Raw genomic sequence first — 12,848 nt, forward strand, 5'->3', positions numbered from 1 at the left:
TAACCTGAAAACTTGAATTTCCATTTTTGAATGGTCATACTTCTAACCCAACTTCTAACCCAAAGCTGTCTGTTTGTATTCAGTGAATATCTTAGTGCTCTCTATTTTTATCTATTTTTTCAGCTTCAGCAAATGTAAGTGGAAAATGAGTAAAAAGAGAAAGGATATAATGAAATCTATTATATAAAACATGATTTTCTTGTACCTATTTCAATTAAATAGCTTTTAATGATTCATTAATTTTTTTATCATCTAATTCTACCTAAAAAACTAATTTATTGTCAGTTTGGTAAATTACTGGTTGTTCACATATTTGCTTAAAATCACCTTTGACTTCTCTTACCGGTTTAAGAGCACTGTATTGCTGGCGCACATACCCTGAACAGTTAATTTCCCTGACATAGGGTGTCTCGTAGGCGATCTCTGACCCAAGCAGTGGGATTATTGTGGTGGATGCAGGGTGGTCCTGCGTGGAGCCAGGAGCTGTGCTTGATGACCCCTTTGGGTCCCTTCCAGCCCAGTGAATGCCTCAGCCCTGCTGTGGAGGGGCTGTGGCTTGTGCTGCCAGCCTCAAGGGCAGAGGGGAGGCTTTCTCCTGTGGTTGCTTTCCCCTTATTTTGCGTCCCTCATAGTTCCTTTAGTCCAAAGCAGGCTGTTGCTGGAGTCCTGGGGCTGCGCTTGGTGCACGACCCACCTGGATCCCTGTGGAGGAGCCCCGGGAGCTGCTGGGGGTCCTTGGCCCCATGTCACAGTCAGACAACAACGTGGTACGGGGGTTTGAAGCTTTGGAAGCAAAAAAGGTAAGAACAGACTTTTATTTAATTTCTTCAATAGGGAAAGCGTATTGCTTAACAGAGATGGGGATAGCTTCACCTGTCCTTACCTTTGAAGGCCTTAAGGGCTGCATGTGTCTTATCACAAGAGCTTTCGCAATACCCTGTTGTTCTAGGAAGCTCTATCTCTAGGCTCAAGAGTTAGAGAAACTGTTTCTATCCAACTTTTAACCAGAGGTTTGTGTTTAGTACCCTGTCCAGAGGCATCGTCTAGAAATGGGCATGCAAGGACTTCCCCGTGCAGCAAAGAGCCCTGGGGAGAGGAGGCCGAGGGGAGCAGCTCTTCTGGGCCGTGTCCCTGCCTGGAGGCAGAAATCAGGTCGGTTAATCAAGTGTAGTCCTGGCTGTCTGGAAAAATCGAGTCCCTGGTGCTGAACACACAGTACTTCAACACTGCTTGTTTACCCCATTCCACCTGCTGGAGCTGACGGAACCAGGACCTGCTCAGGGCCGCTGTGACACCGAGCACTTGTTTGTAACAGTGCTGTAACGCTGAGCACGTGTTTGTAACACCCAGCATGTGTTTGTAACACTGCTGTAACACCAAGCTCGGCTGCCTCATGCCGCAGCAATGCACAAAGCGTTGGCTCAGAGGCTGTGGAAGAGGAGCGAGGCACCGCTCGCAAGGTGCTGGTAGAGATACACGTGCGAGTGGCATGGTTGAAAGGCACCAAACAGTTTCTCATTTTATTCCTTTAAACTGTGAAAAAAAAAATACATCAGAAATGAAAATGTAACAAAAAAGCACGGGCAGCTAGGCGCGCGCCCGGCTGTTTGCAGAGGCAAGGATTGCATTGCCACTCGGTCTCTGATACCTTTGCTTTTAGCATTTAGGTTCTAACAGCAGATTAAAGATTTCCAACTACTGCAAGAACACCAACTTACGTGGCTACTTTGCAATATCTTTGCAGGGTGGCAGTTCTTTTCCTGCCCCTACAGGATTTCTTTGGTTCTGTGGTTAAAAAAAGAAAAATGAAGCAATACTTAGTTCCCTTATTCACAATGCGTGCTTTCATACCATTGCATTTTGCAATGTACAATAGGAGTATTTAAGTGTTATTCTAGTGCAGTTTCTGTAAATCTTGCTGTTTAAAATAGCAGTAGTTGCCATAGAATGTAAACACGGCGCTTCCAGTGCAGCGTATCTTCACATTCAGTGAAAACAGGAACTATTCAATACGAATAACAAATTGTAAGAATGTGTACAGATGCTGGAGCTTGCAGGACACCCCATGCACCTGCTGTAATTTAAAAGATGTCTTTATGGGTGTAAGGTGCTAAGTATTCATGATGAAACTTCTACTTAAATTCTGATATAATAGTATTAAAAATCCTTGTATTTTTCAAAGGGGGAAGAAGCAGTTCATCTCATGATCATTCCAATATCAGTGTTTTTATAACCATTTTGGAAGAATGCTGAGGTTTAACTCAAATTGTAATCAGTTAAAAAGCTCCAACTTCACAAGACTTATAATTCAGAAATTAAAAATGTAATAATTCCTTTTTTTATTGCACAGGCACTTAAAAACCAACCACCACCACCACCAGATACTGGCCGTCCTACAAGGGGTATGTGATTAAATTCCTGCAAGTGAGAATTTCCAGTGGCCTCAGCAGGATTACTCCATGGAAAATGCAGTACGTGTCTCTCCTGGATTGGGGCCCATGGGATTAGGGCACTGCTTGTTTGTACAGCAGCAAGCTAGTCCCACACCTCCGGTGACATCATTTGGTGACAGGACATGGGCTCAGCACCGTGCTGCAAGGTGCTCAGCAGCAGGACTCCAAGCACAAAAGAAAGCACTGCTAAATAAGAGCAAAAACAAAGTAGAAAGTAAATTTATTTTTAAACGATGATAGTACAAAGCAGAACCCATATTTGCAAGTTCAGTGTTTGTTTTCTGAGTGACTTCTAATGACAGCTTACTCCTATTCAAATTTAAGAATCAAAATTTTCTATAGAAACTCCTTACCCATTTGTCAGTTATGCAAATAAATTATGAAATGGCCTCATTTAAGACAGAGCCTTGTCAAGCACTTCAAACAATTAGAGAAAAATAAATGAGAAAACTCAATCTATGAGGAACCTTTTTATTTAAATATACAAAACATAATTTGGCAAACATTTATTCTCATTAAATAGGATAAAATTACTGAAAAGGCATTCAATTAGTACAAACAAATAAGCAAGCAAACCTTTCTTTAAATCTATACAAGGATAAAGCAAATAGAAGATGCAAATTTATTTTACAGATAAAAAGACTGAGAAGCAATAGGCTGCAAGAAGATACAGCAAAAAGAACTTCTATTAATTGGGGAGTTAAATATATGCCTTTATAGAAGAAACTATTTATTAGGCACTAAGGTCCAAATTTTAGTTCAGCCTTTTGCGTATCACACTCTGAATGAGTAAATAGTGAAGGAAGCTTTACCAATACACTAATTTATTCCAGCTGACAGTCTCTCACATTTCACATCTCACACAACAGTGAAAGAGAGCTAAGCAAAATCTAAGGAAGGAAGGAACAGCTTCAAGTGAGGTAAAAAGCTTTTTCTGAATTCCTGTATATGATACATAAGGCCACACATTGTTTCGGGCTAATCCCTTATTGTCATGATTACAGTAGCAGTGACAACCATTCACATCTATGAGATATAAAGAAACAGCACTTTAATATTGCAGTGGTGATTCAGCTAGATACTCAACTAAAGCTAAGATTTTGTTTTTAAACATCAAATTGTTTTAGTTTTCAAAGATACTTCACTACAAAGCAATGCAGCAGATGTTAGAGCACGATTCGGATGCATTATGAATTGCTCCAGAATATTATGTATGATACTTCAGCTTTAGTGTCTCCTCCCACTCTTACTGAACTAGGACCACAACATTTACAGAACAAGGACACGCTGATCGTGTAGTCATTGCTAGCGTGGATGTTTCCGCTGTTCACCTCCCCTATTCCCTGATGAACACTTCCTTTGCTTTGAAATCACATTTCAGGTGCCTTCAAAACGTACTGCTTGAAGCTGTGGTCGTAAGGCGTCTTCCAATGTAAATCCTGAGATCAAGAACACACAGCCAGTAAGCATTTGATTTCAGCTCAAGAGGAATGTACAGCATCTAGGTTTTTTTTTCTTTTAAATCAGACTACTAGGTATACAAATTACAGCGGGGCAGTAGTGCCAGTTTTAATTAAGAGGGCAAATCAAGTGTCTACTATAAAACTCGGTCTTCAGTTGCTGGTACCTTTCTGCGTACCTATGTCTAATAACGCTCCCTAAATTCTAAGTCTGAATAAGTCTCTGTGTAAGCTGTTCAGTTTCAGGAATGTAAGAGGCAGAGATAAGCACAGGGTTAACAAGAACGCTGCTTCAGGAGCTTTCAGAAGTCGGATATTTTTATCATGTTTTTTTCTTTTGTTATCTTGAATTTTCCTATTCATTAAATACATCTGACATTTGTTAACTGCTCATGTTATGGTCATCTTCACATACTCTTTAGCATTTCTCCAGTCACTATTTCCTAACTTGGTAAACATTTACAGCTGCCCTACATCAGGTCTTTTATTCATTTAGTTTTTGCAGCTTGAAGAAATCAATATTTTGAGTTTAATGATTTTAGTATTATTACACTAAGCGCTTTATGAAGATGTGACTTTTTGTCACTCCTTACTGACCTGGAATGTTGTAATTTCCAGCAGCGGTGGAAATAAAAGGAAAGCATTTACATTGCAAAACTTGCAATTACTTTGGAAGGAAAATTTCAGTATGCTTTTGTTCCATCTCACACAGTTACTCATTTTAATTTTGGAAGGAGTTGTATTAGTTTCATGTTATTTTTACGCTATTATGTGGCTGAGATGTGAATTTTGTACAGGACAGATGAAGGCCCAGATTATCTTTAAAGTTATGCATACTGCAGAGACCACAGTCTGTCTTTCCAGTTACTGGAGCTGTCATAGTCCTCTCCTTCCCCCCCACTCTCAACTTCTGTAGTTTTTATTTTTGATAAGGGTTCAGGATTTACACAAGGTACTGAGAAGAAAAAGAACAGGACTGGAGGTAATTGGAGGCTCCTTGGAGGACAGCTGTCACCTCAGAACTTGTTTGACCTCTCCCCTAAGCCCTCTCATGTGGCACATTGCACTCAAAAAGCAGAGGTCAGATGTGCCTGGAGTCCCAGCATTCTTTGTTGATACAGGAATCTGCCATGCCTAGGTAAAGGCAAACTCTGCTCCTGACAAAAAGGCATTTAATCTCTTCCCTTTAGTCTGTGTCCTGTGGCTATTTTTAAAGAATCTCATCTAATCCCTTAATCATCTGGAAAAAAAACAAACAAACACACACTAAAACAAAAGCTTAAACAACAACTCCTGCTTTGTTTGCTATCCCATCCCCAGAGGTGTGGAATTTTAAAATATATTAAATAATCATTTTTCCTTCACAAATAGCATTGAGATTATGGACCAATTACCTCCAATGGAATTGAGTATTATGTATGTATAGTAAGATTTCACACACACAATTGCAGTGTCCCTTGATTCTTTCAAAAATACTCAGCTAGTAAGAAAAAAAATAATTTGATAGATTCAGCAATACCACAAACAAGTAGGAAACTTTCCCGAATAACTAATTGTCTAAGAGATGAGCAATAATAGACTCTTCTCCACAGAAGGACAACAAAGATGGAACTGGGAGTCAGAATTAGGACTCAGAGAAAAATGTGTAAAAAAAAAAAAAAAAAAAAAAAAAAGCCTTTTTTTAAAATAATAAACTTACCCTAGTCCAATAGCAAGCAAATGAGAAAGAAGCAGAGATGGAAGGAAAACCTTCAAAAATTCTGCTGAGAATATGCCCCCTTTCTTCATTACACTGGTGTTTCTCATGCTGAGAGTGGCTGTGCGCCTGGGATGTTTGAACAGGAATTCCCTAATTTTGAGGAAGAAAATACAACCAAAACATGAAGGTGTACATGTTTGTACTTGTGGCAGAAGCAGTACCAGAGTTCCTCCAGAACCACTGAGAGCACTCACTTGGGTGGGATGTTCTCTGGCCTGCTGGACCAATCCCATATCCAATCTGCATTTTTCTTCAGGAGCCTTTCTACTTCTTTCCTCCTTTCCAGAAAGTCTTCTTCAGACTAAAACAAAGAGCCATTATCAAACCATACACACGACTACGATGGGTAGAAAGTCCTGCAAAACAAATCGTCTGTTCTGCATCTAAAACCATACATGAGACCACCCTTGCAGCTCAAATGTCTCAGCTCTTTGCATATCGCTTGTATCCTTTGCATATCACTTGATATCACTTGTATTGAACTATTTAGATCCTAGATAGGGGCACGGAGGGGAATCTGTCCTCACAGCAGGATGCAAATGCAAAAGGTCATATCCCTGCCTCATATTTGCTTAAGTAAAGACTGCCCTGGAAATAAAGTGCCAAAGCCCTGTATTGCACCCTTACATGAAGGCTGAAAGTTACCCACATTCACACATCTGAATGACACTGGGCAGAATAAACTGCTAAAATCTGTCTGCATTCAAAACTGGATGAATGTCATACTTACCTGAAGATCCTTATTCACGCTAATACAAGCTAAGTGAAACTAATTCAGTCTAGTAAAGCTACCTGGCTTTTGGGCCAGCATTAGGAACACAGGTGAAGTAAGCCCAGGTTTATCTGCACACATCTGGGCAGAAAAAAAAAAAAAAAAAAAAGAAAAAGAAAAAAAAAAACTGGCTTTGTTCTCAGTAAATTACAGTGTACATGCTGAATGAGAATACAATTTCTTGCTTATTGCACATGCATTGAATAGAGCCAACAGATTGTGATAAAAATAGTATCTGATCATAGAGTTTAAATAGCTACACACACATACAACTGTGGAATGGAAATAAAGTTGTCCAGGCAACTATGTCTGATGTTTTTTCTAACTTTTGATGAAAAAACAATTTGATCTCAAAATCCAAGTAATCACCTTTAAACATATGAAGGGTTTTCTGGAAATGTAACATAAAAACAATTAATTCAAGGTAACATATTCATTAACCTCAAGCAGGTAATCCATTGAGCTAGATTCCTGTAGGAGTTGTAGAGCTGGTGAGAAGAGTTTCAGATAAAGCGAGAGGCTGTGGGACCACACACACTTTATGTAATTTTGAACTGATTAAACCTGTTGGTAACACCTGGGTTGTCCAGCTTGGAGAAGAGGAGGCCAAGAGGCAACCTCCTTGCTCTCTGCAACTTCCCAAGGAGGGGAAGTGCAGAGCCAGGTACTGCTCTCCCTCCCTGATCTCCAATGACAGGAATGGCACAAAGCTGCACCAGGGGAGGCTCAGACTAAACACCAGGAAAAAAAATATTTACTGTGAGGGCAGTCAAACACCGGAACAGGATTCCTAGCAGTGTTTGAGAACCCAGATGTCTTTAGAGAGTAAGGCACCTTAATCCTTCTGAAAAACTCTCAGGTTACATATTTTAAAAAAAAAAAAAAAATCAATGCAAATCAGGTACTTACTAAAAGCCTGATTCTGAGAAGATTATTTTAAGATACTGAGCTACTGAAGTCTCTGCACAAGAGGTGAAGCAGCTGATTTCCCAATACTGGTTTCCAAACAGTGGCAGTAACAAATCCTTCCTCCAAAGGAAAATGAGATTTTTACCTGAAAGCTATTTTTTTCTCCACTGCTGTGACTCTCTATTTCCAAAGCTCTATGACTGTCTTGAGGTGTCTGGGAACGAGGAGGGCTTGATAAAAGAGAAACACAAATACGAAATAGTTCATTAAATTTTTTATGACGTTGTTTATGGGATGACTAACAAGCTAGTGAATGAAGCTTGTAAGCACAGCTGTCCTGAAGAGCTACGGTGCCCTGACCATAACCTGAGAGATTAATCTGCCAATGGGTGATATAATCCAGCCACCTCACTCAATTAATCTTTGATTTCCTAACAATCTGACAATGAGCCTGCTGCTCAGAGTTGTTTTTCAGCAGCATGGAGACACGCCCATAAGGCTGTATGATTTGGCCCATGTTGCTTACTAAATAATGATAGGCAGCAAGCTATTCCTAGACGTACACTTTGGTTTGAATTCAACTAGCCAGATGAGACTAGGAGGTTCTGCACCCTACTGCCTATTTTAAGGCCTTTTAGTTAAATAAACTTTAGGCTGCAGACTTTGTAACCCAGCAAAATCAAATACATGAAATAACAAAACTGACCAAGTGCCTCAGATTTCTTTATTATTATTATTATTATACTCCTAGAAATCTTTGTACTTTGTAAACTAGATATAGGACTTCTTTATTTTAAAGAGACTGCCTGAGAACTCCTAATTAATGAACCCATCACAAAACACAGTTTTTTTACCACCCCACTCTGAGGTTTCTGTTTGGGCAGCAGTGCACTGCTTGCACGGGGTCTGACCCTTCAGCATGACAGCAGCACCCTGCTCTACAGGGCTTTCCTCACCAGAACAGGACTGTTGCCTGTACTCGAGCAGCACACCCGTGGGAATATTGCGCATAAAGAAGACGAGTTTCACATTGCTTCCAACAAAGCGTGGTGTTTACCTGTCACAATGCGAACTTTCTCTCGAGCTGCTCCGTCCCGACTCGTGCTGGGCATCCAGCAGGATTTTCTCCATGTCCCCGTTGTGGATGGAGATGGAGGCCGGCACTTGTTCGTGGCTGGTCGGCGTGGAGCCGCTCCCGTTGCCGTTCCCATTGCTGCTGAAGTGGAGCTCTACCCAGGAACCTGCTTGGTGTAATTGGGAACAGAAAGCGGAATAAACCTGATGGTTTTGTACAAAAGGCAGGTGGGCAGGGGCTGCTGACCCCCAGCCCGACCTTACAGCGGGACGCACACCCACGGCTCTGCCCATACCCACGACGAAATGCCAACCCAGAGCCTGAGGGAGCTGGGGGCGAGCTGCCCAGCACAGGGTGCCTCCTGCAGCCCTTGGACCCTCCATTTCAGGGCACGGCATAAACAATCCCTGCCGTTCAACACAGCTGGAGGCCGAAGGGGACGGCCTGCGGGGCCTGGCAGCCGCCTTGTGCCGGGCTGGGAGCGCTGCCCGGGGCTGGGCAACAGCGGCCCGGGGGGCAGGGAGAAGGGGCAGGGAGCAGGGGAGAGGGGAAGGGGAGGCCCGCCCGGTGCCCCCGGCCTTACCCTGCAGGTTGTCCTCCTGCGGGCTGTGCCGGGACATGGCGGCCCCGCTCTGCTCTGCTCTGCCCGGCCCGCGGGCACGGCGCTGACGGCAGCCGCCGGCCCGGCCTCCTCGGGCCGCCCCCGGCAGGCGGGGCCCGGCCGGGCTCGGTGCTGCTCCCGTCAGGAGCTGGGGGGGAACGGCTCAGAGCCGGAGCTCAATAAAAGCCTGCAGCGGCTGGGGAAGCCGTGTCCGTGTCTCTGTGTGTCTCTGTGTGTGTTTGTGTCCCCGCAGCGGGTGCCCAGGGCGTTGTTTTGGGTCCCTCAGCCGGCCCAGCGTGGAGGATGAAGGAGGAAAGTGGCTGGGGCAGCGCCCTGCCTGCTGCCACCCGGACAGATTTCATTAAGAGATGGCTATGGACACTATTAGGGACACTGCGGTGTGTGCAGCAGCTTTTCTCGTAGCTCCTTGTGGAGGGGACAGCGATGCCACCTGGAACAACGCCAGAACTGGGAAAACGTCGCAAAACGATTCCCAAGGAGGGGTCGCTAGGTTTAACCTCTGGGTGCACACTGCTGAGTTTACAGTACGGGATCGGTGTCCTCTTCGGCACAGAGAAGCAGTCTGAATTAAAATAAAATTAAAATACACTAAGAGAGGAAATGTCATAAATTGGTGGGTAAGGTGTCATTTACACAGTAAACACTGAAATGCTAAAATTAACCTTTGGGGAAGGATACATTTTTTTCTGTCAACAATTGTCTGACTTTGAAAACTGATTCTGCCAACCATGGGTCAGAGTCAGCTCTGGCTTTGGTGGTCTAAGTAGATGGGAAAAAGATTTGGGAAAAGGTTTGGTGCCGTGGGTGTCATGCCAGGTGTGCCAGGTGTAACAACATCAGCACTTCCAGCAAGGCAGCGGTGCCTAAAACCCCTTGGTGGTGCTCAGGATGCTGGACAGGCACCCCAGGCACCCTGCCAGGCGCTGGGCACAGCAGGGACACCCCGGTTCTGCTGCCCACCCCATCCTGATGTACCCGGGTGCCCTGGGTGCCCGGTGACACCATGCTGCCATGGGGCAGGATGCTGGTGTCACCACCCTCATGGGGCAGGACGCTGGCTGCCACCACCCATCCTTGCTCCCCGGCTCGGGGCTGCACTGACAGCCAGCACCGACGTGTACCCACACACAAAGCAGCCCCGAGGCTCCCTTTCTCTTCGTCCTGTTTCCTCTTGGTTGACCTCCGCTTCAGGAAATCAATTTACTAGAAGTCTTTCCTGCTCTAAGGCTGGTATGAAATGGGGTCGAGCAAATATCACAGTGTGGCTGCAGCAGCTGACCTCTAGGATCTTTTATTAGCAGCCGGATGAGTGTGCTTGTTTTCCTATAGACCTTTATGGTAAATGATTTTTGGTTGTTGCCAGAAAAGCACTCTGCTGCGATCACAGAAAATTGCAAATTATATAGGACGAAATCTTTCAAAGGCTATCGATTTGTTAAGCTGCGATCCTCTTTCAGGTTGGAACCCACTTTAATGTTGTTTAGCTGCACATCAAGAGAACAATCCTGCATTGATCATTTCCTCCGAACGCAGAGGCACGGCCCACCGCCTCCACTGGCTAAGGAACGCAGCACTTCGGGTAGCTGTGAGGTCCCACGTGCTGCCCAGACACCTTTAACCTTGCCTTTAGCTTTAAGCCCGTGTTTTTGGACCGACCCTGCAGCTCGCAGTGGTTTTGAGGGACAGTTATTTTAGGCCTTCCACAAGAACTGTTTGTAAACCCAAAGTGCTTATTACCTTAAAGTACTACAAAAATGGACACAAATGGACTGATTAGAGTTGCCTTGGTTTCTTACTGCTATAAACCAAGGTAATACCCACCAAGTTTCTACGGGCTACGGCGTGAGGCGTGCTGTCAGCTAAGGGCCGACGTGGGGGCCAGGCCCAGGCCCCCGCAGACGGGGACCCCACACATTCCGCAGTCCCCTGCCTGCCCGCTGCCCACAGGATGCCCCCACCTGCACCCAGCACCACTCCTCGAAGGCGCCTGCACCCCGAGGACGGTGCCTTTTCCTCCCTCTTCTTCCCTGCCTGTGGTGGCTCAGTCATTAACCCGCTCAGCTGCCGCTGGAGGTGAGATCCGGGCGTGCATTTCATGCTGCACACCCCTCGGAGCGGCGTTGATCATTAACTACCGAGCTGTTCCGAGATCCTCATTGCGGAGCCGTTTGTGCTTATCCAGGCCGCTGGTGTGAGGAGACCCAATGTATGCACACAGCCTTTGGTACGGCCTCTTTACGTCTGGGATTTGAAAACCAAAGCAAACACAACGTGGTGAACTTAACGATCCGATTTCATATACAGCCTCAAGAAGGAGAGGAATTAGGAGCTAGGTCTGTACATGATAATCATATCGATTTAACCAAATATTTTTCTAGAGTGATATAAATGGGGAGAGTCTTCTGTGGACCCCCTTAGACTGGTTTAGATTAGCTCGGGAGCAGATAATTCAGGCCCAAGTGCTGGGCACAGCCTGCAGGGTGCAGCTGGGACACAGAAGTCCCCTTTTGCACAATTTTCTTAGGTTTTAAAAGGTGTTTGTGCTACATGGTAGAGGACAGGGGCAATGAGATACCCTTACAGGTGGAATAAAACCAAAACTTGGGTGCAGAAGAGCCTGAGTCTTCTATTTGGGCCAATCTTTTTACTTTTTTTTCTAAGATTTGATTTCTTCATTTTTAATTTATGAGCATACAACACTATTTCTTGCATATTCTTCTCCCTTTTCTATGCATCATTTCTTACTCACAGCAGTTTCTGATGGCCCAGTGACCCAAATCTGGTCACTGGGATTGTTCATTCCTCATAGTGTCACCCGCTGCCTTGGCACCCTGGAGAGGTGCAGGAAGCACAACCCACTGACTGCATGTAGGACTGAACTGATTTCAGATACTTGGATGTTCTTCTGCTAAGCCTTGGAAATTGCTTTCTCTTTTCTCACTTCTAACAGGTGCACACTGACCTGGGCTCAACATCAGAAGTGCAGAAAGCCTGCCTGAGAGGTGCGTGCCAAGGGGCTCTCAGGGCTGAAAGAGGCAGAAACCAGAGAGTTAAAAACAAAAACCAGACTGTTGGATTGCTTTTCAGGCTCTAAAATGTTGGAAACCCTGACCACTTCTAGAGTGAATCAGAAAGTGGAGCATAACAAATCATTCAGCTCTTCTTTTACTTGCTAACTTTGGATTTTTAAAGATCATTGATGTGTTTGTTCAGCTTGGTGAAACAGCATGCAGTGGGGTGCTTTGGACAAGCCTGTAGTGGGTACAGCTGAGGAAATGGAAATTGCCAAAAGAATGCTTTTCCCTAGCACTTGTCAGCTGAAAAACAAAAGCCGATTGTTTGGGCGATGCAAACTAACATGGCCTCTTGCTTTCCATCACCAGCGCTGCTCCCAGTGTTACTCATTTTACTCACAGGCTCCCACAAACTGTTGCAGTTCAGCTCTAAACGCAGACGCCTGTTTTATTTGCCCAGGGGCTGAGCAGCCCAGTTTGCCCAGCTCTGTGGTGCTGGGAGGGCTGCAGCAAGGTGGCCTTTCCCATCTGCAGGGCTTTACTTCTCACATCAGATTTTACCAGAGCTTGCAAATCCACCTGCCTTCTTTCCTCTGTGCTGCCATTTCCCCACGGCTCCAGAGCTCGGCCCTGCTCCGTGATGGTTCCCAGACAAAATCGGGGCCCTGCTGCCTGGCCCCGCACCTGCATGCGCGAGGGTTGCGGTGCAGCACCGTGCTGCGGGGGAGCAGGCAGCCTGCTCGCTATTTTTAGCCCCGCATACCCTGCAGATCTCCTCTGCCCT

General features: G+C 44.9%; 1 protein-coding gene across 1 annotated transcript; it reads right to left on the reverse strand.

The window, feature by feature from the left end:
- Positions 1-2,910: 2,910 nt before the first annotated feature.
- Positions 2,911-9,105, reverse strand: BNIP3 (BCL2 interacting protein 3). Its single transcript, XM_032191596.1, has 6 exons — positions 9,012-9,105; positions 8,411-8,594; positions 7,499-7,583; positions 5,867-5,973; positions 5,613-5,762; positions 2,911-3,892 (listed from the first exon to the last, which is right to left on the reverse strand). The coding sequence occupies exons 1-6, from the start codon at positions 9,046-9,048 to the stop codon at positions 3,841-3,843; spliced, it is 615 nt and encodes a 204-aa protein (XP_032047487.1). The 5' UTR covers positions 9,049-9,105; the 3' UTR covers positions 2,911-3,840.
- Between the last annotated feature and the right edge of the window lie 3,743 nt (positions 9,106-12,848).

Source organism: Aythya fuligula, chromosome 7 (assembly GCF_009819795.1).
Source record: "Aythya fuligula isolate bAytFul2 chromosome 7, bAytFul2.pri, whole genome shotgun sequence".
Classification (NCBI taxonomy): domain Eukaryota; kingdom Metazoa; phylum Chordata; class Aves; order Anseriformes; family Anatidae; genus Aythya; species Aythya fuligula.

What these genes read in the sequence shown, in the direction of transcription:
- BNIP3 (XM_032191596.1), bottom strand. Translation starts at nt 9,048, where the DNA reads ATGTCCCGGCACAGCCCGCAGGAGGACAACCTGCAGG. An exon ending in GAGAAAAAAATAGCTTTCAG is followed by an intron (nt 5,974 to 7,498) that starts GTAAAAATCTCA and finishes TCTTTGTTTTAG; the next exon opens with TCTGAAGAAGACTTTCTGGA. An exon ending in CCAGAGAACATCCCACCCAA is followed by an intron (nt 5,763 to 5,866) that starts GTGAGTGCTCTC and finishes CCTCAAAATTAG; the next exon opens with GGAATTCCTGTTCAAACATC.